Here is a 27,443-nt window from a genome sequence, read left to right as displayed (position 1 = left end):
ATCTGGTTAATAATAAAACAAGCAAATGCTAAAAAGAGTAAAACTCCGTAATTGCAGGACCCATATAATATTTATAAATATAACTACACAGTGGTTTGTAAGCATGTATTATGCAAACACATGCATACACATACATATATAGATCTATTAATACATACACAGTCAATTCTCCAATCGTCTCTGTTAAAGCTGTTTTTTCCCACCTGTTTCTTTCTAATTACTGACATGGTCAAAACTAAGCTGCCTCTCTGCCATTAGCTGGTTTGGACTACCCTACAAGTAGAGGCTAAGAGCAGGACTTCCGAGCAGTTTAGTTTATTTAGGAGGTGATACCAAGAAGCAGAAGCAAAGAAGAAAAAAATAGAAGGAGGTATTGTGGGGAACTGAGACTCAATCCAGTCGTGAACCCCTAAGAAATTATGTTAAATGTGCCTAAGAATTGACTTCCCAAAGGACAGGAGACAGAGGCATTTATCTACTCATTCTCATGCCCCCTTAGCTGAGGGCTGCCCCTAAGGATGAGGTTAACTTCCCATAGTTCTCCTTGCTTGTGACTCAGATAAAGACTTGAGGCAGAAAAATACAAAAGGGGAACAGTTCTACCCCAGCTATAGTTAAAGTCAGAAAACGGGTGAGGCGTCATGCCTATAATCCCAGCACTTTGGGATGGTAAGGCAGGTGGATCATTCGAGGTCAAGAGTTCGAGACCAGCCTGGCCCACATGGTGAAACCCTGTCTCTATTAGAAATACAAAAATTAGCTAGGCATGGTGGTGGGCACCTGTAATCCCAGCTCCTCAGGAGGTTGAGGCAGTAGAATCACTTGAACCCGGGAGGTGGGGGTTGCAGTGAGCCAAGATTGCGCCACTGCCCTCCATCCTGGGGGACAGAGCAAGACTCCATCTCGAAACAAAAAACAAAAAACAAAAAACAAAACACATACAAACATACAAACAGTAATAAAATAAAAAAAGAAATGGGAGAGGCAGTGTTGCACCAAGATATAGACTTCAAGGCACATAGACCAATTTTAATACTTTAGAATTTACATCCAATTTTTAAAAACTTGTATGGATTAGCATCATAGGATGGCTAGTTCAGAGTTACCATCAAGGTGACTACAAAGCACCCTGGGGTCTATAGTACAGCTTGAAATTGGAGATCTAGTTTCTTTCTCTCATGACCAACCAGGTCGTAGCATTCATTCATTTGAAAAATATTTATTGAATTGCACTATGTGCCAGGCATCTTCTAGATGCTGGGAATACAGCAGTGAACTAAAAGGACAGAAATATCTACCCAAATAAACCTTACAATCTAGTAGGGAAAGATATTTTGTATAAAAAGAAGAAAGTGGCCAGGCGTGGTGGCTCATGCCTGTAATCCCAGCACTCTGGGAGTCCAAGGTGGGTGGATCACAAGGTCAGGAGATCGAGACTATCCTGACCAACATGGTAAAACCCCGTCTTTACTAAAAATACAAAAAAATTAGCCAGGCATGGTGGCACACACCTGTAGTCCCAGCTACTCGGGAGGCTGAGGCAGGAGAATGGCGGGGACCCGGGAGGTGGAGCTTGCAGTAAGCCAAGATCGCGCCTCTGCACTCCAGCCTGGGTGACACAGCGAGACTCTGTCTCACAAAAAAAAAAAAAAAGAAAGAAAAGAAGAAAGCAAAATATATCATTATTCAGATATTGATGAGAGCTCTGAAGAGAAATCAAGCAATAAAAAGCATAGGCGATGCTGGTCAAAATAAATATTGCTATTTTAATGTATTTACTGTGTTCAGGAAAAGCCTCACCAATTAGGTGACATTTGAGCACAGATTTAAAGAAGGTTATAAGGTGGGTCCTGGGGACATTTAAGGCAAGAACATTCTTGACAAAAGAAAATTAGTATAAAAGCCCTAAGGTCTAAGAGTATGTGGTATCATTTCTTTCTTTTCTTTTTTTTTTTCTTTCTTTCTTTTTTTTGACAGAGTCTGGCTCTATCACCCAGGCTGGAGTGCACTGGCATGATCTCGGCTCACTGCAACCTTTGCCTCCCGGGTTCAAATGATTCTCATGCCTCAGCCTCCCGAGTAGCTGGGATTACAGATATGCACCACCATGCCCAGCTAATTTTTGTATTTTAGTAGAGACTGGTTTTCTCCATGTTGGCCACACTGGTCTTGAACTGCTGGCCTCAAGCGGTCTGCCCACTTTGGCCTCCCAAAGTGCTGGGATTACAGGCGTGAGCCACTGTGCCTGGCCTTAGTTTTTTAAATTATTTTTTATAATAGATGTACATATTTTTGAGATACATATGATAATTTAACATATTCATATAATTTGAAAAGATCAAATCAGTATAATTGGGATATCCTCAATATTTTTTTTGAAATATTTGAAAAAACCTCAAATATTTGTTTTTCTTTATGGTAGAAATATTAGAATTCTTCTCTTCTACCTATTTTAAAACATAAAACATCTTATCGTAAAGCAAACATTTGAAATAAAGTCGCACAAAGTGGTGGACTAGGAACTGCATCTAGCCTGAAGACTATTTTGGTTTGCTTTATACAGGCCTTTTATTTTTACTTTTAAAACTAATTTAAATTTTATTCATTAACATTATGGAAATCCTAGAGAATTAGGAGATTATAGATTAAGAAAAAAAAAAAAAAAAAACTGGAACACCTGTCACAAAGGATTACAGCCGGGCACAAATAAATATTTTAGTGGGGCATGTTTTTTTCTAGTTTTCCACAGTCACTAGCATTCCCTGTTGCACTGTACACTTTTACTTCTGTAAGAACATTTTACTCATTTGTTAGCTTCCTTGCTTTTTGGGGTAGTAGGGTTTTATGATCTTGAGTTTAAATTGTTTAAGAATAATAATGAAACTAATTTTCATAGTGACTGAATTTTTACAATACTGACATCAATAGTTTTGTTTTATTTGAAAATTATTGCCAGACACTGAGTCACTTGGCAAAAAAGAATATTCCCATTGTACCATAAAGTACTAATAAATGCCCCCCAAATAATTAACAAATCTTATCAGATGCATCCCTTGCAGGATTAGCCTGCTTATATATTTGGATCCTGTCTTACTTGGGGAAAAAAAGATCAAAAAAAGCACATGTGAGATACACTAACTATGGTAAATATAACAAGTGTAAATATATTCCTTGCCAAAAACTCACCAAGAAACCTCAGACTAAAGATGTACAGAAGAGTTATGGCTGATACACAAAATAAAAAGAATGAGCAGTTTTTTGTTTTGTTTTCGTTTTTCGTTTTTGGTGAGATGGAGTTTCACTCCTGTTGCCCAGGCTGGAGTGCAGTGGCACCATCTCAGCTCACTGCAACATCTGCCTCCTGGGTTCAAGTGATTCTCCTCCCTTAGCGTCTTAATAGCTGGGATTACAGGCATGCACCACCACGCCCGGCTAATTTTATATTTTTAGTAGAGATGGGGTTTCTTCATGTTGGTCACGCTGGTCTCTAACTCCCAACCTCTGATCCGCCCGCCTCGGCCTCCCAAAGTGCTGGGGTTACAGGCATGAGCCATCATGCCTTGCCTAAAGCAGTTTAAACAATCAAAATTCAGAGAGTGGAGTGTTATGTAAATTAATGAAATCAAGACAAATAGCAAGAAAACAAAAACATTAATTAAAGCTTGACTTTACCTACACTGAAGAAGGCATATGGTAAGGGAATATTAATGCAATGTAAAACAGGTCACAAAAAAGTCTCACAAAAACAATCAATACACTGATTCTCTATAAAAAGCTAAGTGAATAAAAAAGATACAGTTACACACACACCTTAGGTGAGAATTCCCCCAAGTTTTCCCAAACACTACTGAAGAGAATAGTGGCTTCCTTGATTTTCAACCCTTTCATATCTTGATATTTACTTAGCACATTGAGTTAAATAAATATTTTTCTGTAGCCAAATACAAGAAATCAATTCACTGCTTTATGGCTTAAAGAGTACATTTATACCAGAGTCATTACGAGAAGTTAAAACTCGAAAGTGTCAGTCAAATCCCTTAGGAGGGTCAAGGTCCCAGAGAAAAACAACTGAGCCTGGGCATACTGCTGGGAGGAAGATGAAGGTTCTGACCAGATGAGGCAGATAAATAATATCACTAAGAGGGATGCCAAGATGTTCACAATCATGCAGTGGGGAAGATGTGAACTCAACTAAGCCAAGAAGTTTGAAACACGAAGGTAGACTATTCAAAGATGTATACGTAAATGAAGGTTTACATTTAGAAAAACATAGGAAGAATGAAAACAAAAATCTCAAAACTAAATCTGCAACCATAAACTTGCCAAATCCGCAAGACAACTAAAAGACGGTACACTATGAACAGGCAAGACTATAGTCTGCTTGAGTTTAAATCTCAGCTCCACCACTTACTGGCTTTGTGAATTTGGGTGAGTTTCTTAACTTCTTGATGGTTCAGTAATAGTATTAATATTCATAGTTAATACAGTAAAATAAATGATAAATGCTTACTTCTTAAAGGTCATAGGAGAAAGAAATTAGATAAAGGATACCAAGTGCTTAGCGTAGTGCCTAGCATAGAATAAGTGATCCATACATGTTAGTACTAACATTATTATTTTTTATTTTATAACAATTGCAAATTATCTACTATAACAAGTTGTCAGAAGTTACAGGACTCAGTTAATACAGCAGTAGCATGTCTGTTTTGATCAGGTTTATATTCCCAGATCCCAGTACAGGGCTGGCTTGTTACAAGGTACTCAGTAATGTTATTTGCGTGAATGCATACATCAAAGTAATGGTGATCCAAAAGTCATTTTTGCTTCATGCTGTAAAAATGCAAATATATTCAGGTGTCTCTCTTGGACTTGACACTCTGAATAACAAAACAAGTCAAGCAGACTCATTTCAAAGGGGCCTGGAATGATACACAGTAGTCCAAGCTGGAAACCAATTCCCGGCGCATGCTGGACTTCTGATGCATCAGCACTTGAATTATGTATGTCAACTGTTAGGCTCATATCTTCCAGAAAATGGAGAAAGCAATACATGACATGTGTGAAGTTTTCTTTCTTTCTTTTATTTTCTTTTTTTTTTTTTTTTTTATTATTATACTTTAAGTTCTAGGGTACATGTGCATGACGTTTATATCATGTATAACTCCCCGATGCAATCCCTCCCTCCTCCCCCCTCCCCATGATAGGCCCCAGTGTGTGATGTTCCCCTTCCCGAGTCCAAGTGATCTCATTGTTCAGTTCCCACCTATGAGTGAGAACATGCGGTGTTTGGTTTTCTCTTCTTGTGATAGTTTGCTAAGAATGATGGTTTCCAGCTGCATCCATGTCCCTACAAAGGACGCTTTCTTTTATTTTCTTGTTTTGTTTTGTTTTTTGAGACCGAGCCTTACTCTGTTGCCCAGGTTAGAGTGTGCCCATGGTGTGATCTCGGCTCACTGTAACCTCTGCCTTCTGGGTTCAAACAATTCTCTTGCCTCAGCTCCCCGAGTAGCTGGGATTACAGGCATGTGCCACTGCACCAGCTAATTTTGTATTTTTAGTAGAGATGAGGTTTCACTATGCTACTCAGGCTGGTTTTGAACTGTTGCTCAGGCTGGTCTCAAACTCCTGACCTTGGGTGATCCACCCACCTCAGCCTCCCAACGTGCTGGGATTAATGGCGTGAGCCACCATGCCCAGCCATGTTTCAACTCTTCAAATCCCTTTTCTAGTAGGTGGCTATGAGTATATGGTGAAATCCTCCTATGTTTTGCTTTCTAGTTCCTACTAAACTGTAGTATATTGAAATGAAAAAGAGAGTCAGTATCAGAAGATGGAGTGATATCAACAAAGACACTGAAAGAGCTATCCAGATACACGTCCATCCACTGAAATGAAAGTAGGCAATACTCCAGACTATATTATCGGTTTTATTGCCCAATATCTCTGTGCAATTGGGCACTGGGATGAGCAAAAATAACGACTTTCAAACTAAATAATGGCTCAAATGACTCTAAAAGGACTAGATAGACAGGTGAAACATCAGTGTGTATCTCTAGATACAACACCATGAAAAGAGTCACTAAAAGACCATCAGGAAGGTATATTCAACGGTGTCAGCAAATGCTAGTCATAGTGGCATACACTCTTGCGATTTTATCATTGCCATCTAAAGTGAAGGCCCACTTTTGAATTAGTGTGAAATACAGTAGCATTTCTAAATTAAAAAGTTTTTAAATGACACTCTACCTGCAAGGCACAACATGAATGATTGCAGTACCAGCAGTTCCCATGGTAACCTCATCTTCAGATTCCGAGGTCAAAGGGAGTTTCAAGTCCAATAACAAGTGAATAGAATCGCTGCTTCTTTTAAGTTTTGTATAACTTTTAATCTGTGGGAAAGAACAGACATTACAATGAGATTTGGGAATATTTCTCTTTGTGGTCTCTGCGAGTTTATCTTTACTTGAATATCAATAAAACTCACTTGTGGGAAAGTACCATTGGAGGGGAAGAAAGGAACATGTTAAATTATGAATATGAAGCAAATAAATCTCCTATTCTTTTCTTGCAAATAATAATTGGGTAGGAATTGGAGCTGAGGAGTCCCTGCGGCTTCTGAATGAAGACAAGAACAGTTTCTGATTAGGCATGAACCAACCTGAAGGCAGGGGAATGCACTATGCTTTGCAAGGTCCCTCTGTGTCCAGACCCTGTTCTTATTTATTTTCCAATTAGTAAAAAAAAACATGCAAATACAGAACTGCCACAGAACAAGATGGCTTAACACTGGTGGACCCCAGGTAGAAATTCCCAGTTTTTCCAATGGCATTATATCGTGTGGGAAAATTGTGACTACCCATTTAATTCAAACATTTTCTCCCCTTTTCCCCATGTTTCACTTCTAACATGCCACAGAAATATGCAGCTCCAGTGCCTAATGAGAGAAATCCAACCAGCTATCAGTAGCAGCCTACTAGGTTCATTTGGATATATCCAGAACATGATTAGGAACACGAATACTTCTGTTAGCCAAGAATACTGAATTAGGAGAATTCTGCAGTAAAGAGAGGCTACTCATTACCTTTACCAAAAGCTACAAATTTAAGTAACTGAGTAAAGCTGTGGGCAGACACTGTTATTCTGAGGAATGGAGGCATGTCCTTGCTTAAGGGAACAGGTGCCCCTCAGCTCAAGCAGATGGGTAACAGATCCAGGGTTGCAGGGGCATCTACAACTTTTCAAAGAAAAGTTGAAAATATTACTGTATTTTGAAAATCTCCTAAGTTTTAAGTATTGAAAATTAGTTTAAAATACTTTTTTTTTTTTTTTTTTGAGACAGAGTCTCGCTCTATCGCCCAGGCTGGAGTGCAGTGGCCGGATCTCAGCTCACTGCAAGCTCCACCTCCAGGGTTTACAACATTCTCCTGCCTCAGCCTCCCGAGTAGCTGGGACTACAGGCGCCCGCCACCTCACCCGGCTAGTTTTTTGTATTTTTTAGTAGAGACGGGGTTTCACAGTGTTAGCCAGGATGGTCTCGATCTCCTGACCTCGTGATCCACCCGTCTCGGCCTCCCAAAGTGCTGGGATTACAGGCTTGAGCCACCGCACCCGGCCAGTTTAAAATACTTTTTAAGGCCAGGTGCAGTAGTTCACACCTGTAATCCCAGAATTTTGGAAGGCCAAGATGGGAGGATCACTTGAGGCCAGGAGTTCAAGACCAGCCTGGGCAACATAGCGAGACTCGCACCTTTACAGAAAATTTTTAAAAATCAGCCTGGCATGGTGGTGCATGCCTATAGTCCCTGCTACTCAGGAGGCTAAGACAGGAGGATTGCTTCAACCCAGGAGTTCAAGGCTGCAGTGAGCCATAATCACTCCACTGCATTCCAGCCTGGGAAACAGAGGGAGACCCTGTCTCAAGAGAAAAAAAAAAAATTAGCACTGCATGATTCAAGTAAAGTCAAATTTCCCTCTGGTGCTGACGGATTGCAACATGAAATTAGTAAAACAGAACTCTCAACTGTGGTTCCTCTCATCCACTCATCCCTTCTCCCACCCATCCTGCCAGTTCGCCATGTGTGAATGTATATATGAAGCATCTTCTGCTTGCCAGATGCAAGGAGAAGCACTGGGCGCATCAAGAGGAACAAGACACCATCTCTATCCTCTACAGTCTCTTTATCCAGTAGGGGCTGTTATCCACAATTTCATATAATTGCAATATGATATCCTGTTATCAAGGAAGGAGGAAACTTTTCGTTTGGGAATCTTCATAAAGGAAGTGAGCTTCCCTTGGGGTGTGAAAGCCGAGCAGGGTGCTACCAACTCATCAGTTAATCAAATAAACCAGAAATCTGGGGAACCGGGAGACCTGTATTCTATTTACAACTCTGGCAGGAACTCATTATGTGATCCTGGGTCGATCACCCCAGGCCTCTCTCTGAATCTTGTTTAAAGGTAAACCTCCTGGTTAAGTAAATGAAACGTCTTTGAAAACTCTACAGCACCCTACATTGCCAGATATTACTGTGGTCTCAATTTGTTATTTTAGCTTTCATTTAAAAAATATATTACATTTATATTATTTTTAAATTGACAAAAAATAATTGCATATAGTTATGGTATACAATGTGATGTTTTGATATATCACTGTGGGATCCCCAGTATTTTCAAGCTGAAAGTATACCTGGAGTTTCTCATCTTACTCTCACTTATAAAAAAAACACTGTGAGCAAACACAGGCTTACATGAAAACATGGGCCAACACAAGCTACTTAATAATGGGTTCTTAACGTTAATTTAAACCATGTGATCACTGCAAAGCCTGTATGTTTCTACCAGGGAGCTAACAGAAAATGAACAACCATCATTAGAGAACTTGCCTTTCTTTTGTGCCCTTAAATAGCTTAGTTTCTGATAAAGCTGGACTTAATATATTGTGAAGACAAAAGGGACTCTTAACTTCTGCTCTGCTGATGTGGCAGAAAGCCGGCAGTATCTCTAATTGGATATGTTCAGATACTCTTCTGACATGCATGGTGATTAGGCCATTTTAGATAAACAGGATGTGCTGATCAATGAAAACTATTAATGTCTTAAGCAAATGATCAGGGTATTAATAATTAATTTTGTGAGAGAAATGTCATCTCGGACCTTGGGATTGATCTACAATGTTAAGCGGTTTCTTGAAGCAATTAAAATTAGCTTAGGAAATGTATCCAATTACATGATAAAGATTTAGTTCATGATATGACACTATTTACAGTGCATGTTCTATTAAGGGCTGTAGGTTTTTAAGGATGAAGAATTTCAAGAATCCTATTGGCATTTATTTACATTCAGGTAGGTAAGGTTCACCTTCGCTAATCAGAAATAATGGGGTCGTGGACAGTAATTTGTCAGTGGGTAGTAGTAACCAAAGCATCAGGTTTTCTGAAGGGAGCTGAAGATTCATGAATCTCATGTGGTACTGTGGTGCAGGATACAAAGTTTCATAATTTCAATTTTTCTGTCAGAGCCAGAAAGAAAGCTGCAGGATGAGCCAAGAGTTATGGTGGCAATAGATCTCCCCTGTAGCTTTGAGCTCTCTCTGGCTTATCTAACGGTGGCTGTAGCAAAGGTAGTGTAGTCAGCACTCATTTTGAGATCCTGCCCAAGAGTGAGACTCGTAAATCCTAAGAAGGAAGCCACACAATAAAACAGGCCTTGGTTGCTTTCTCTCACTGAGCCAGGAGGAGATGAATAACTAAGAATTGTACAAGGTGTTTTTTTTTTCTCCCCACATTCTTGCACAGAACAAAACTTCCCTCAACCCTTCAAACAATTTTCATACTAATAGTCATACCGAAGACCTCAGCACAAAGTGCTGAAAACAAAGGCATCAATCAGTTTTCCCTTAAGAGTTCTGGTTTCCAAGAATCTACATGCAGGGCCTGGTCATGTATTTGTCTGTTCTGGACACTCTGCTGAATTAAAATGTTGCTGGTGTCCAAACAGTACTAATTCAGCTCACACAAAAAAGTAATTGTGTTTACCATGTGGCAGAGACAGTGCTAGCTGAGTATGCAGAGGTTAGGGAGGCATGGGTCTTGTCCTCAAGGAGCTCACAGTTTACTTGGCGAGAGGTGCTAATAAACCAGTAATTATAATTTGGTGCAACATGTGTAGTAAGTCTATTCAGAACAAGATGCTAAGGAAGCAAAAGATTATCATTGAACTGAGCTGGGAGGTAGGGTAGGGCAGGAGTTTCAAGAAAGCTCCTCAAAGGGGCTACCAGTTTGAACTGATTCTTAAAGGATAAATAAGAGGGAGGAAGGCCATTCTGAGCCAAGTGACAGGGAAAACAAACTGGCAAGAAGCTGTGAGAACCTTCAAGTTATAGCAGTGCAAGATAATGAAGAGCGTAGTCTGCTGAATCTAACTTGTGCTCTATTCCTAGACTTCACATTCTCCAGCTGTGTGGTCCATCTATAGAGAGAGAGAGAGAGCTGCAGGATGGTGAGGATTAGTGAGAATGCATGAAAAGCACTGAGCTTGGGTACTGGCACAAAGTTGAAATGTGATAGCTATCCTTGTTAAAGACAGCACAGCACAGCCTGAGTTTGGGAGTTATAGGCTGAGGGGGAAAGAGGCTGGAAGGTAAATCACGAGCCTGGTCTCCAATCATCTTTGAACGTATAGTAAAGATTCTGGATTTGAGGCCAGACATGGTCGCTCATGCCTGTAATCCTAGTACTTTGGGAGGCCGAGGTGGGTGGATCACGAGGTAATGAGATCAAGACCATCCTGGCTAATATGGTGAAACCCCAGCTCCAGTAAAAATATAAAAAATTAGCTGGGTGTGATGGCATGTGCTTGTAGTCCCAGCTACTCGGGAGGCTGAGGCAGAAGAATGGCTTAAACCCAGGAGGAGGAGGTTGCAGTGAGCCAAGATAGCACCACTGCACTCCAGCCTGGGCGACAAGCAAGACTCCGTCTCAAAAAAAAACAAAACAACAACAACAACAAAAAAGATGCTGGACTTGATTCTGAAGGCTATGAGGAGGGTGAGAATGACTTCCAACAAGGGAAAGACCTAAAAAGATTCTATTTTCCTGTATGAAGATCTGCTTAAAGTGCAATCCTCCAAAGGACACAATATCTATTTTACCTTTTTGCTTTTTTCCTCTGGTTAGGAAGTTGACTACCTCTCTAATTACTAAGAATACTTCCAACAGAAAATGTTTTTCAAGGCCTCATGGCAGCAAGACAGTGTGGGAAAACATGGATTCATGTACACTGAGTTCTTCCTGGATTTACCATAAATTACCGAACTTTGGGAAGGACACTTAATCTCTGTAAACATGTTTGTTTGTTTGTACGTTAGGGATCATACCAGAAGCCCTATCTTTCTCACAAGTGTGCTGTGAAGGTCAACTGGCTTGTTTTGTATGTGAGTATTAACTACCATCGTTGTTTAAACTGGGATTCAAATTCTACCTCCTGGCCCCAACCGAATAGATTTTTAACTTTATGAAGGTAGGAATCTTTGTATTTTTGATTGATATTTAAGAGGCACATAGAATAGTGAACCACCAGAGGAGGCAGCCAATCAATAGCTGATATGTAAATGAAAGAATAAAGGTAGCTAACATCTCTTGTGGACCTACCATGTGATCTTACATTCACTTCTCCTTTAATCCTTATAACATGGCTGGGAGTCAGGCATCATCATCCTCTATAAAATTACATCCTTGGAAATTAGAATATGAGAGGCTATGAAACTTGTCCAAGGTTAAATATCTAGAAACCAATAGAGCCGGTATTTAAATCTATGTCTTCATACTTCAAATACTGAACCCATTTCTAAAGCTAATGAACTCTTCTCAAAGTATTGTGTCTTTTAAAGTGTGACATAACATCCTGATGGTGACTCCCTTCTCTAACTTGGCTTTTCATATTGTCCTTCTGCAGAAGTGAAGCCAGATGCCAGTAAACCAAGGTGCAGAATCTGTAATATTCATAATGTAAAGGATAGCACAGGTTTCAGAGCTGAGACTTTGTCAGGTGGCTATGTTTCACTAGTGTTAACTCAGAAGTCTTTTGTGATAGCATAACTGTGAATAAGTTTCCTTCCTCCTAAGTGTAAGAACATAGACATTTGCTTTCTTGCTAATTATTATTTAGAGTGCTACCATTCTTAAGGCAGAGATTTTTAAAAAGGATCATAGAGTTAAGAGTTTCCTAACTCTACGATTAGCTAATGAGGGGTGCAGTCATCACAATGGCGAGGAAATGGGAAACAGAAATGAAGGCAAGAGAGAAAATAGGCTTCCTCAGAAAGCAATACACCAATAATTTTAAAGGAAAATGGCATACAGTCAAATCTTAATGTTCAATCGGTCAATAGATATTTGTTGAGTGTCCATGATTCAACTGGTAAAATTCAAAAAACAAAGAGTTTTGGGTCAAGGTCTCCACCCACAAGGACACTACAGCTCAATTGGATAGAAAAGATTATTGACCATACAAGATAGTTTATATTGTTAAATGAGTAGTACAGATCATCTATATGTCTTGTGATTATGGTAGCTAATCTATGGGTTCTTCTTGGATAATGAAAATTCCTATCACATCAGTCAATCAAATTAACTTGCTGGATTTTCTCCTTTTACCAGCTTTATACTCTATCTACCAGTAAAAACAGATTTTCATTCCTATAGGTGATATCTTTCAACTTCACTGGAGATTGCAGTAAGTAGTCTGCTAGGAATGGTGAGAAAATGTGTGTTGCTTGGTTTTTATCATTGGATTATTTGTCCCAAGCATCTGAAAATATGAATACAACAGTGCAAAAGAAGAGAAGATATAAGGGACCTGGATGATATATTTGGAAAGCTATATCTATTAAACAAGAGGCAAATATGTATAGGATGGAATCCCTTATTTAGACCATACTCACCTACTCAGTGGTTCATTTAGACACCGTTTCCATCATGATACCACATTAAAGAGGGCTTTGAGGAATGATAGAGGGTAAGCTATGTACACAGTTGCTCCCCTTTGAAAAGACTTTCCACTTATGGTGATTCTAACCATAAATATAATGATTACATTAGGCAGAAATCCTCTGAAATAAAAGCCAGGTAGCTAATGTATCACCATTTCACTTACTGAAGGATCTCTTCCATAGCCTGAGAGTCCACAGTTATACAGATTAATTTGGAAAAGTCTTCCATTGAAATTTCTTAAAGTATATGGCCACTACGGATTTCTCAAAATATACTTTCCCCTTATAGAAAACCTTATTCTACTTTGATGTTGGTCCTTTCTATGTTACTACTGAGAAGACCCTCTTCAAAAAACGGAAGTCATCTCAATAATCACAGTGATATTGCAAAAAATCACTGGGATAAGATTCAGAATAACTGGGTTGCAGGCTCAGTTCTGTTATTTGCTTGCTGGACAAATTTCTTAAGGAATAGAAGAGGGGACTGTGCCAGATTGTTTTTAAGGATTCCTGAAACTTTGAATTACATTATTCTATAAGAAGAAGGTTACATATGCCAAAGATATGTAATTACTTAAATGAAGTAGTGACTACACCTGTGTCATCCCCAGAGACATTTGAGGCTTGTAACAACATCGTCTTCCCATTCATTAAAGTTGTTTTAGATATATTGCTTTTAAATTCGATGTATTACACTGTTACTGAAAATTTAATCCCAAGCCACAAGTCCATATTCACTATCCATAGCATTCACGAAGTAATCACTAATTGTAATTTTGTAAGTTTTATTTAATATTTACTTGTATTAAGGGAATGCTTGAACAAAGCTTAAATACTAGCTATTAATCCTCTGAGGGAAATATTGTCCAGGGGCAACAAACTGCCTTTCTGGTAAGTAGTTCAATAATGATAATTTGAAAAAAAAACACACTTATACTACTATTTCTTGATTTTTGTCTTATGTATTAAGTTATTTTATGAATGATGATATTCAACTTTCTTAATCACTCCCAATGATAGACAGGCCTACAAAAACACAAACACACCTTGCTTTACTGTTGTCTAAACTTAGTTATAGCACATAATTTGGCTGTTAGCTGAGCTGCAGAGTACACTGCTTTTATTTTTTTTATAGTATTTGTTTTTTACTGAGTTAATAATTTCCTCTTTAATAACAGGTTTCTAAGTATATACCACAAATTCACCCTAAACATTCTATCATAGCTAATACTTTCTTTTTTTAAAAAAAAAAAAAAGACATTTATTCAGCGTCACGATCAGACTATTACATTTAGCAATCAACAGCATGGGTGAAAAAAAAAAATCTACATTAAAACCCTTTGTTGGAATGCTTTACACTTTCCACAGAACAGAAACTAAAATAACCTGTTATACAATTAGTCACAAATACAGTCCTCGAGTTTTTTGCCCATACACATGAGTATTTGTCTAAAACATGTCTTCTTTGTAGCAGCTAGGCCCTGACACCACTGTGCTTGGCTGAGTTCACAAATCTGTTGTAACCTGTAGCTTCCCTGTCACTTCTCTGGCTCTCCTCTCCTGCTAAACTTTGTTTCCTAATTAAAATCTTCTGCCACTGCCATAGCTACTGCTGCTGCTGGAACCGCCATGGCCACCTTGGTTTCGTGGTTTTGCAAAGTATTGGCCTCCACTGCCATAGGGGCTAGAGCTTCTGCCTCCAAAATTTCCTCCCTTCATGGGTCCAAAATTTGAAGACTGATTGTTGTAACTGCCAAAATCATTGTAGCTTCCACCACCTCCAAAATTGCTTCCATCATTACCAAATCCATTATAGCCATCCCCACTGCCACCATATCCACCACCACCACGGCTGCCACCAAAGCCACCACGACCACTGAAGTTTCCTCCACAACCGAAGTTGTCATTCCCACCGAAACCACCTCCACGACCACCACCAAAGTTTCCAGAACCACTTCGACCTCTTGGCTGGATGAAGCACTAGCCATCTCTTGCTTTGACAGGGCTTTCCTAACTTCACAGTTGTGGCCATTCACAGGATGGTATTTCTGAATGACAGTCTTATCCGCGGAGTCATGGTCGTCCAAGGTTACAAAGGCAAAGCCCCTTTTCTTGCCACGGCCTCGGTCAGTCATGATTTCAATCACTTCCATTTTCCCATACTGCTCAAAATAATCTCTTAGGTGATGTTCTTCAGTGTCTTCTTTAATGCCACCAACAAATATCTTTTTCACAGTTAAGTGGGCACCTGGTCTTCGAGAATCTTCTCTTGAGACAGCTCTCTTTGGTTCCACAACTCTTCCGTCCACCTTGTGTAGCCTTGCATTCATAGCTGCATCCACCTCCTCCACAGTGGCATATGTGACAAACCCAAAGCCCCTGGAACGCTTGGTGTTTGGATCTCTCATGACCACACAGTCCGTGAGCATTCCCCATTGCTCAAAATGGCTCCTCAGGCTCTCATCGGTTGTTTCAAAGCTCAACCCTCCAATGAAGAGCTTCCTCAGCTGTTTGCGCTCTTTAGGAGACTCTGACTTATGACAGCAGAGAGAAGAGAGACTTTAATGATGCTTCCTCGGCGGCGTCCACGGGCAGAAAGGACGCTAATACTTTCAATGTTTTCAAACACACCTCATAGTCCATCCGTTTTAATAAGTATTATTTATTTGGACATATAGATATTTAACACTTGAACAATTCAGCTGAAAAACAGACATGAATGGTTCTAGTCTTCTAACATTGTTTGGTTAAAAACAGAAGAGCCATGTATTCAAAGCTATGATTTTTTTCCACAATTTTCCATACATATGAAGCTTATGTATTTGTGAGAGTGTACAGTACAATGTAGTCAATCAGCAACATAAAAGTGTATGAGATTAAGCTGGTAAACAATGTTGGAGATAATGTAATGGTAGAATATAGTACAAAACAACTGGGAAATGATAAATAATAGATATCATTTACAGAGCACTTACTACATAGCAGTCTCTGTATTATGTATTAACTCATGTAATCTTTAAAACAACCTTGAAGGTAGACTACAATATTATTTTCATTTTACGGGTTAACTAAGTTGGAGTTAATAAGTAATAGATAGAACTTCTTCTGATTTTCCCTCCTAAGTTTATTGTATATTTTATACACTGACACACATTCTTTTTATTTATAGTTTGATGAGATTTCGAAAACTTATACAGTCCTAGAACCACCATCACCATCATGATGTAGAATATTTCTATCACTCCCAAAATGAACCCTTAGAATGCTTATAAACTATTGATGGGAATGTAAATTAGTTCAGCGACTGTGGAAAGCAGTTTGGAGATTTCTTAAAGAACTTAAAACAGAACTACCATTTGACCCAGAAATCCCATTACTGGGTATATACGCAGAGAAAAATAAGTTGGGCTGGGCACAGTGGCTCACACCTATAATCCCAGCACTTTGGGAAACTGAGGCAGGAGGAATGTTTCAGTCCAGGACTTTGAGACCAGCCTGGGCAACACAGGGATACCATCTCTACAAAAAATTTTAAAAGTTAGCCAGGCACAGTGGCTCCTGCCTGTAGTCCCAGTTACTTGCGAGGCTGAGGTGGGAGGATTGTTTGAGCTCAGGATTTGGAGGCTGCAGTGAGCCAAGATCGTGCCACCGCACTCCAGCATGGGTGACAGTGCAAGACCCTGTCTCAAAAACAAGAAAAGGAAAAAAAAGAAAAGAAATAGTTCCACCAAAAAAGACACATGCACTTGTACGTTTGTCACAGCGCTATTCGTGGTCATAGAATCAACCTAGGTGTCCATCAATGGTGGATTAAAGAAAATGTGGTACATACACACCATGGAATACTATGCAACAATACAAATGAATGAAATTATGTTCTTTGCAGCAAGATGGATGCAGCTGGAGGCCATTATACTAAGCAAATTAATGCAGGAACAAGAAATAAATACTGCATGATCTCACAAGTGGGAGCTAAATATTGCATATCCAGAGACATACAGATGGGAACAATAGGCACTGGGGACTAGTAGAACAGGAGAGAAGGAGCGGGGAAGGGCTGAAAACTGCTTATTGGGTACTATGCTCACTATTTGGGTGATAGGGTCATTTATACCCCTAATTTCAGCATCACACAATATACCTATGTAACAAACCCACACAAGTACCCCTTGAATTTAAAATAAAAGTTGAGATTATTTAAAATAAATGAACCCTGAAAGTTTGACTTAAGAGTGTGGATATTTAAACACTCTGCTGAATTTTCTCCCAAATAAGTATATGTAGCCTTATTATTAGAACAGCAGGCAATTGTAGTTTATATAAAATATGTGGTATTTTCATCTTGCATTTAGATTGTCCCTCAGATACTTCATCCTTCCTTTAGAATGTCATTCCCATGTTATTACACTCTTATTACAATAAAATCAAGAACAAAAGTAGATCATAGTTCAAGGCACCTCCACTCCTCCTTCCCACTCCTATGGAAAGCAATGCTAATTGATTATGGCATTCTTTGCTGCTTAGCCCAAGGGCAGCCCCAGAATCCTCTCGACGTGGCATTTCAAGTACACATGACAAAATCAATGCAGGTTGCAAGTAAAATAAAAATTCCTTTGCTTCCCTGTGGCAATGAGATCATTGGCTTTAGAATCACACAAGCCAGGTTTAACTCCCAGCGCTACCATTTAGCTGTTGTTCTTGGGCAAGTCATTTAACCTCTGTTAGCCTCACTTTCCTCTTTAGTAAAGTGACAGTGAAGATACGGGGTTGTTGAAAGGAATATGAGAAAAAATCCATATAATTGGATTCTGCTAGAAAAAGTTGAGTGTGGCTTTGGGTCGGCAAACTTGCTAGAAAAAACAAGAGGGGTAAGTGTGGTTCTGGGAGACCACAAATACAGGGAGCATACTGTGCCAAAGGGGGAAATCCATAACCACTGAGCACTGGAGGAGAGTGGAAGCAAGGGACTTGGGGGAAATTACAATCCCCAGAAACCCCACTCTTACCCATGCTTTCTGGGTACTGAGAAGTAGACTTTGCAAACTCTCAAAGCTCCTATCACCAGAGCAGGAAAGAAGGATTTCTTAGCAATCATCTCACGTTTGTTTTCCTTCTGCCCGCTGGTGTGCTGCAGAGTGCCAATTCTGCTAACCTCCCAAATAAATCACTGTTAATGAAGCATGTTGCACATACAGACAGCAACAGGCATTTTTTAATCACCTAAACTAAAGAAGAGCTAAAGGTAAGCACAAAACACTCTAATACCTAATATATTAGGTGTCAGATTTAAAGTGGCAAGAACCGTGTGACTTTCAGGGCTTTTACTTGGATACACTTAGTGGGGAAGTAAGCCTACTAGTATATTCATCATCATGCACAGTTTGCCAATTGCTCGGACAGCCAAGTCAGAAAATCAGATAACTGGTAGCCTAAAAGCGGGTCTATATCTGCTTAATCAGAAGCAGAAATAAGATTTCAAGCATAAAAACTCAATTTATAATAGGCTATACCAAAGTAGGGGGTTAAATAAAATCTACTATGCACTCTATCCTTTACTTACAAATTACTGACTGAACATCTAGTAACTGACATGCAGTATGATATAGCAATGAATAAGACAGGGTCTTCCCTCATAGAGATTATTTTACTCTACTGGGTAAAATAATATAATACTCTAAGAGGGCTGCAACAGTGGACAAATGCAACAATATCAGTCAAGAACATAAATGGTCTTTGTAGATAGACTTAAGTTCAAGTCTTGAACTTGTATGTTTTAGGCAAGTTATTTCTGATCCTCCAACTTTATATCCATAAAACAGAGATACTGAGCCTACTTCAGAAGTTTGTAGAAATGTATATGAGATAATGCAAGTAAAATGGTTTACCACCATAATGCAAAAAGAACATAATCTTAAGATAAGTGTTGTTTTATTTAGAAGGAAGTCAGAAGTCATTCTCTTAAAATAACTGGAATTGGCCAGGCACGATGGCTCACATTTGTAATCTCAAAATTTTGGGAAGTCAAGGCAGGCAGATTACTTGAGCCCAGAAATTCGAGACCAGCCTGAGCAACAAGGTGAAACACCATCTCTACTAAAAATACAAAAAATTAGCTGGGTTTGATGGTGCACTCCTGTAGACCAGCTACTCAGGAGGCTGAGGTGGGAGAATCACCTGAGCACAGAAAATCAAGGCTGCAGTGAGCCATGATTGCACCACTGCACTGTAGCCTGGGTGATGGGAGTGAAACCCTGTCTTAAAAAAAATAAAAAAAAAAAATAATAATAACAACTATGTAAGTGGAGGTTGGGATAGGAAACCCCCCTACTTTTTAGCTAAGCTATAATATGGGATCTGCCATCTCATGTAATGGTAAATAAAATATGTATTCAAGATCCTGTGCCATTATATATTTATAGCTAAACAATAGATTAGAACATTCATCTGAAAATATTTGTTGAACACATGGAATATGTCAGACACTGTATCAGTAAGCACTGGGTATTATGGTAAAGTTGAGTCCTGCTATCATGGAGCTTGCATTCTTCTGCATTTTCTAGGCTTATTTGCCTATGAACACTTACTCTCGAAGAGCAGAAGTACAACTCAGTATCATTATGCTTTAGTTCATAACTTCATGCAGATGGTGGGATACTTCCACACCATTTGACAAATGCTATTGAGTTCTTATTTGGTATAAAATCATTTTCCAGAAGCCTCCTGCAAATTAAACCAAACTATTTATGTGAGTCTTACCTCCATTTTCTTGTCTTTTGCACCCAAATTTGGGTCTCAGGCATGAAAGATGATAAAGTGATAAAAATGACAAGCTGGGTTTTTTTTTTTTTTTTTTTTCCCTTGAGTACTTACTATGGGTCAGTTACAATACAAAGGTTCTGGACAGATTACCAAATGCTTACAATAACTTCAGGAGGCAGGTATATGATTATTTCCATTTGTCAAAGAGGAAAGTGGGGGGCTTGGAGGGTTATGTGAGCCACTTATTTCTTTAGTATACCTTTCCCTACCTACTTACCTCTAGACTGTAAGTGGCCAATTTCCTCCCAGTGTATTGTGTCAGGGCTGATAGCACTGACATCCAAAAATAAAAATAGAGTAGAAAGCCAGTAAATCACTTTGCAAAATTTGCCGTTCTCTGCAATGATGGGGTACTTCATTATCAGATACAAACTAATATGACAGAATTACAGCACATGGATCCAGAATCCTTTGTATGTCAAGGGACTTTTTTCCCTTTTATATGAACAGCAGAAACTGTGAATGTGACAGTTTTTAAAAAGTTATTTATTGTCCTTATCAATGGGTGGTTATCCATCTAGTTAGTGTAACAGCCTGTTAGGTAGCAAGTGATAAATGTGTTCTTTGTTTAATCAGGCTTAGGCCAAATCGGGCAAACACTAACTGGTTCTGAGAGAACCAGATTTCAGGCCTAGCCTGTCACATATATAACAGATGTCTCTGTAGTTCTGGGTATGCAATGAGTACATGCTGCCAATCTACTTTTAACCATTCTATTTGTGTTCTTCTTTCAAATGAGATAGAGTGATCATTTCCAGTTATACAGTGAGTTTTATCCAAGAATCTCCAAAGGATAGCACATTAATTCTTACTACACTGGCTGAGATGAGGGTTAGGGTTGCAATATAATAATTTTTAGGCAGGGAAACTGAGGCATAAAAGAGTATAGTGAGTACATCATGTTTAGGAAATTAAGAATTTGTGTGTCTTTGTCTAAAGCTAATGTGGGAAAATACTAATATCATGGTGGGAAAACTCAGTAGACTCTATATTAACCAAATAGTCAAAATTAGTATCACTAGTGATAAGACATACTGGCCCCGTGTGCCCTTTGATAAGGTGCACTGAGAGGAACATAATACTCTTCTGTGGTATCTTGCCAACAATGCATGACCTCAATTTAAAAAAAGAGTAAACATCAGACAGTTGAGTAATATTCTACAACAAAATTAACTAGTAGTTTTCAAAAGTGCCAGGATCATAAAAGGCAGGCAAAGGCCCAGGAACTGGCACAAACTCAAGAAGAGTAAGAAGAAATGAATGCTATAAAAAATGCGAGATTGTGGATTGCAGCCTGAACATTATAGAAAAACTGGTAAACTCCTAATAAGGTCTATTGTTTAGTTAATGTGTTGTACCAATGTCAGTTTTCTGGTTTTGGTGACCATACTATACTTATGTGCAATATTAACATTAGTAAAATCAGAGTGAAGGGCATATGGAAACACTGATGTTTTTGCAACTTTTCTGCAAGTATATAATTATTTTAAAATAAAGCCAATTGTGCATAAATAATTTCCTAGCTTGAAAATCAGAGTTTTTAATATCTTTTTGTTTTTACAACAGTGGAGCTATCCTCCTTGAAAGACATGTACATACAGCATGCCATTGCAGACGTTATATTTATAGTTTGCTGCAGCATTTCCAGAAGAAGTTCAAGGATCATAAAAGTTTGTCCACAGAAGACAAGCTAGTCATAGGAAAAATTATGTGAAAAAATAAATTCTGAATTCCCAAGATGCAATCAATATAGTCAATGTTGTTACTTTCTTATGATTTAATTAAAATTAGACTGCTGAATAGTCAAACTTAGGTATGAAAAGAACCAAGGTTACCGTGCATTTTTTTTTTTTTTTTTTTTTGAGATGGAGTCTTGCTCTGTCACCCAGGCTGGAGTGCAGTGGCGCAATCTCGGCTCACTGCAAGATCCACCTCCCGGGTTCATGCCATTCTCCTGCCTCAGCCTCCCGAGTAGCTGGGACTATAGGCGCCCACCACCACGCCTGGCAAATTTGCTTTGTAATTTTAGTAGAGACGGGGTTTCACCGTGTTAGCCAGGATGGTCTCGATCTCCTGACCTCGTGTTCTGCCTGCCTCGGCCTCCCAAAGTGCTGGGATTACAGGCGTGAGCCACCATGCCTGGCCTACCATGCATATTAATCAAGAAAAAAATAAAGGCAGAATTTTGTATTTCTTGTATGCTAAAAATGCAGCATGCAGGTTTCCCCTGAATTTCTTATTTACTACTAGTGTAAGCTCCTTGCAATGCAATGTGAGATCTATGTATAAAAATATAAAAGTGGGAATATCTGTTAACACTACATTTTAGCTTTGTTTGTGTCTTTTCCTGACATCAAATTTCATCCTTGAATTAGCAGTCTAGGCCTATTGTTGGTAGGAGAAACTGCAGTAATTTTAGTTATCTGTGGAAACTAAGAAATAGTTGAATCATCTGGAAAAAAAAAAATCTGAGGATAGAATCCTAATTAGTGATAACATGAATTTTGAGACTGAGGTTATTTCAGAGATCTGGCAAAGGACAAAGAAAAAACATAAATAGTTTAAGTTGCTTTAGGAAAATTCAATTTCATGATTTGTTAAAGATCCATGCCTACATACAGTTTTTCTTTTCTTGCCTACCAGCCCCTCTCTTACTACATCTTAGCTGCAAATTTCAAGACAGCATTTTCAAGTTTAGAAAAAACTTCATTCCATTTCTTTTCAACATCTGACCCTCCACCAACAACCTCAACAGCCACTAACTAAACTACATACATCCTTAAGTTTGGACGTTAGAAGTTGTTTCTAAGCAGTGTTGAGTAGACATTCCTCATATGGTTAGAATACAGGAAAAATACAGAAATCACATTTCCAAATAATATATGTATTATATACATATACACATGCATATATATAATGTGATTTTATGTATGTTTATGTGTGTATGTGTGTATATGTGTATTTATATACACATATATAAAATTTATATGTGTATACATATATAAATTTATATATGCACACATATAAAAAATTTACCAGGGCCAAGCTGTTAACTGTATAATTTGTTCTGTGGAAGAAAAAGGTTTATAAAAAACCCACTTGTTTATAACAAACCTACTTCTCATCCTTTTCAGTGTGCTAGACTAGATAAGGTGTGAATATTTCATATATAGTAAACACAACATTATGCTGCATTCTGATTGAGGATAACTTCCTGAAGTATCTCATGCATTTGTGAGTAAACTATACAGGTTCACAAGGACAGACAGGGTGTGTAATTAAACGTTTGCATATTTGTATGCCCACCAGTTCTGCTGTCTTAAAACAGATGTTAAGGTGAGGCTCTTCTTGGTTAATTGCTGTTGTCAAGGAAAATGCCGAGGTTTGCCTCCACATTTCCTTCAGGTATAAAACTCAGGCTAGCCTCTTAGTGCCAATTTTTGTTTTGCTATAAATACAAAATAAAGCCTCCTTTGAAGTTTTAAAAAACACTCTAAAATTATTCCCTCTTTATGATTTTTCCAATAACCCCCAAATGGAAAGACAGTTTAATGTTTACACTAGCAAACAGATGGTTTCAGGGAAAAAAAACATTACCTAGTTCTGGGTTTCTTGTCATAAGGTAGGAGTCTTGAGAGCACCTTATCTGTCTAAGGGATGAACCTGGGGTAATAGGTTACTCATGGCAGATTCCCTGGGAAAGCTTTATAACAGCTTAAGAAATTTTCACTTCTGAGCAGCCTGCCCCTCCAGGCCATTCTCCACACTCCAGCCACAGCTATATTACCATAGTACAACGCTGACCAAAAAAACCTCCAACTTTCCACCTACCTTACATACTTTTACAAAGTCAGTAAAGACCTGCTTAATCCACCTCTCACCGATCTCTACAGCATAAATCTATATTAGAGTAGTACTATGCATTTGCTTGATACATCAGGGAATCTTGTCTCCTTACCTTTGTATCTGCTGTTCCCCTGTCTCTCCCCTTCTGTGATTAGCTTCAAATTTGTAGCTTAGATGAACTCCAGCTAAAAGCTTTCTCTGATTTCATAATAACAGTTTAGTACTTCTCATAAGTGCTTTGACAGCATCCAGAATTTCTCTTATTAGAGAAGTTATCACATAATATTCTAACCTTTGTCTTTATGTCTTTGTTAGTATCAATGCCTTAAAGGGAGAGACACAGTCTCTCTCATTCATTAATCAGTGTGCTTGGAAAATATCATACCTGGTAAATATATGTTGAACTGATTTAAACTATAATGGATTTAATTACCAAGGAAAAAGCAGAGTAAGGCCAACAGCTCAAATGGTTGTCAGGAGATACTGTGCTGGAACCTAAGAAAGGACTAATCAGAAAATTATCCAGAACCATTGAAGGTGGTTAGTATTTTTCCTAGTTACCTTTGTGGATAAGTGACTCACGAAGTTGACTCAGGGATTTAAGAAGATATTTCAATAAAGATATGCATATGACAATCTATATAGATATCCAAATTATTAGTTTGGAAACTTGTTTCTAAATCACAGATACTCAAATTATCTAATATGACAAAAATAATTTCAAGGTCACACGTGTTGTGGGGAACTGAGTCAGTCAACAGAGACAGATCACTTGACTGTAAGATGTCTTACAGCCTTTAATAAGATGACGTTGAATTTCAGTGTATAAGAAGAGAGGTATTTTGTGCAGTGTTTCCCAGATTTACTTTTTCATCTATGAAAATCCTATTGGACAATTGTTCTTCAGAACTCATTTGGGGACCTCATTTGGGGCTCCTGTCATGTTTAGCAATGACTAGGAAACTATGAGCTTTGGCGAAATCCCTTACAAATTATGGCCTAAAGGCCAAATCCCAGATCCTAAGGCCAAAAATCTAACATCTATTTTTGTAAGTAATACTGGAACACATCAATGCTTGCTGATTTTGGCATTGCCTATGACTGCTTTTGTGATACTATAGCAGAGGCAAGTAGTGTGACAAAAATCATATGGCCCATTATATATATATATATATATATGTGTGTGTGTGTGTGTGTGTGTGTGTGTGTGTGTATGTATACACACTACCTCCCCATTTACAAGAAAACTTTGCTGATTCTCAATTTTCAGTAACTTCTTTTTGTTGTTTTTCTCAAGCTTTAATTTAAAAGTCTTCTCTGGGTGTAACAAAATCAGGTGGCCTCACTACTGATGTGTTACTCAAAATTACTGTACAAATGCAGGATTAAATGACCCACAAACTGGAGAAAGTATCACTGAGCTGACCAGTGGTACTTTGTAAAGTGCAATGTGAATGTGACCTAAGCAAAATATGTTTGGATTTTTTTTTTCTAAATCCTGTTTAAAAATTAATATATATTATAAAACTAGCAAGTCAAAACTTACAAATATAAACACATTTACCAAAAAGGAGTCTGAAACTAATACCTTAAAATACCTTATTTGGATAGATAATTTATTAAAACACTAAACATGCTAGAAATTATAGTGAAGACAACTGAATTTTTATTTGATCACTTGAATACATACTGGTATCCTAAAATACCTAAGGTACTTCATTATAAAGATTAATTTTGGCCAGACGGGAATAGAGCTGAACAAGGTATGTGATATAGATTAATTTAAATGAGATATCAATTCATATACAGTACACTGATTATTGAGATAACTTTTTTATTCCAGTTTGGTAGTTATGGAAAACGCATAGCTTTAACTCCTGGTAAAAATGAGTCTTTTGTGTTTCTCCAGCTGTTAATCCATACAGCTAAACTAACTCATCTATTGGTTTGGTTCAAGACATATTCAATATCATTTTCTAAGTGGCTAGAATCAACCTGTTTGATCATCAGTTTAATAGAAAACAGTGAAATGAAAAGAAATCATTCAGTTAATAGTAACTTTTGGTGATATAGCAGCAGAAATAAATATTTCCTCTCTTTCCATAATTCAGCAAAATTAGTTTGAAACCCAGTTTTCATATGCTTTTCTCTTCCTCATCCTTTTCAGCTTCCATCTCCCCCCAGAATACTGGAAGATATTAATACTGGTTTCTAGCTCTGGTCCCTTTCTCCCTGTGTGTTAGTAACCATCATATTTGGCATTTGATCCCTTAGGACACACTGTTAAATGCCTTTAGGCTCCTTTCAGAAGCCAAAGTTGGTATTGGAGTTTTGATACTTATTTCAAGGCAGTCCTTTGACTAGAGTTTTAAAATAAGGAACTTTGGTTTCCATATTCTTGTTCTTGAGATGAAAGGCCCAAATGCATCTTACATATTAACTTAAATGAATTCAACTATACGTGCTGTGAAAAAGAATAAAAACAAGCACATCAAAACATACCTACAGACATAGAACGCTGTAGATAGCACATGCCCTGGAAGGAGTGGTAGTTGGGACATACAAATCCAGTCCACCATTCTCATGGGAGGTTTCAGTTCTTGTGTCTCTCAAATAATGTGAGTGTCTCCCCAGGCTGAGTATGATTCTTCTCTTTAAAGATACAACAGTTTTTTTAAAACATGGTTCCTAAACTCAAGCCAATTACTTTGTGTGGTGTTTAATCAATAACCTGGTGACCGACCCCAAACCTGGAAGAAAATTTTGCTGTACGGAATCACTGTGAGTTGATACACTCGTCTCCAACTAAACACCGTTGTTTTCCAGGGAAGACGTGTACTTGTCAAGGAGGTCAAATGGTCCCTAAGTACACACAGTGAGTGACTGACAGAGACTGACTGAAACTCCAGTCTCCGGATGCCTACTCAACACTTTACCATGTCGTAGCACTTCGCCTTCCTCACAGACCATCTGCAGTCAAATTTCACTGACTCTTCTGAACACATCCCCCAGTTTCCCTGGCATCCAACCACATTCCATCAAATTGGTTTTTCCATCCAGCAGCTTGCTGCATATTATACAGCCTGCATAGCTTTGTTTTGACAGTTTCCTTCGCCCCATACCTGCCTTTTAAAATAAAGTGTCCTCTCTTTGACACCTTCCAAAGAAATAGCTTTTCTAGATGTCCACAGATCAAAGTTACCACTTCTCTGAATAATAAATCACCTTTTCTGTGCCTTTCCAGGGCTACTTGTCAAATCCCAATTTTTAACTGCATATTAATTCCTTAATTAGCATGTAAGCTCTTTGAGGTTAGGTAGAGTCCATATGTTTTAAAATTTTGTTTCCCCCACAACATGATCAGCATTTTGTCTTGTACTCTGTAGGTACCAAACCTATGTTCCCTCATCTACAAGAGCAGACAAATGTTTCCGGTGACATCTGTATTTTCCAGAATTTATCCTTTAACCTTTTCTTTAAAAGTCAAAAGAATTGAAGTTGTTGTTGTTCTGTGAGCTCTCTGGAATTTTCCCTCATCTAAAGTATTCCTAAAACACTTTTCCATTGGTTTCTACTGAAACACCTGAATGTTCTTGTTTTTTGTTTTGTTATGTTTGTAAAAGTATAAGTTTAAACAGACTGCAGCCTAGATATATGAACACATTTAAGTGAGGCTTGGTGTTCCTTTATTCTGGTCTCACTTAAGATTTAGTTTACCTTAAGTATGTTTTATGCCTCACTTTATATATTGAGAAAATCATTTTCCTTAACAGAGTGGATAGCGAAGACA

General features: G+C 38.3%; 1 protein-coding gene and 1 pseudogene across 5 annotated transcripts in view; both read right to left on the bottom strand.

Annotated features, from left to right (window-relative positions):
• CNTN4 (contactin 4) overlaps positions 1 to 27,443 on the bottom strand; it is a 1,029,443-nt gene that overhangs the window by 518,742 nt on the left and 483,258 nt on the right. For all 4 annotated transcript variants that reach the window (XM_033210483.1, XM_033210481.1, XM_033210482.1 and 1 more), the window contains one exon: positions 6,247 to 6,389. In XM_033210483.1, coding sequence (XP_033066374.1) covers positions 6,247 to 6,301 — 55 coding nt within the window. In that variant the 5' untranslated portion in view covers positions 6,302 to 6,389. The remainder of the gene's footprint in view (positions 1 to 6,246; positions 6,390 to 27,443) is intronic.
• Positions 14,237 to 26,658, bottom strand: LOC117078069 (annotated as a pseudogene). Its single transcript, XR_004434918.1, has 2 exons — positions 26,590 to 26,658; positions 14,237 to 15,522 (listed from the first exon to the last, which is right to left on the bottom strand). The product of XR_004434918.1 is annotated as a heterogeneous nuclear ribonucleoprotein A1-like (transcript).

This window comes from Trachypithecus francoisi, unplaced genomic scaffold (assembly GCF_009764315.1).
Source record: "Trachypithecus francoisi isolate TF-2019V2 unplaced genomic scaffold, Tfra_2.0 Lachesis_group0, whole genome shotgun sequence".
In the NCBI taxonomy this organism is placed as follows: Eukaryota; Metazoa; Chordata; class Mammalia; order Primates; family Cercopithecidae; genus Trachypithecus; species Trachypithecus francoisi.
This window is presented reverse-complemented; position numbering and strand designations above follow the sequence as displayed.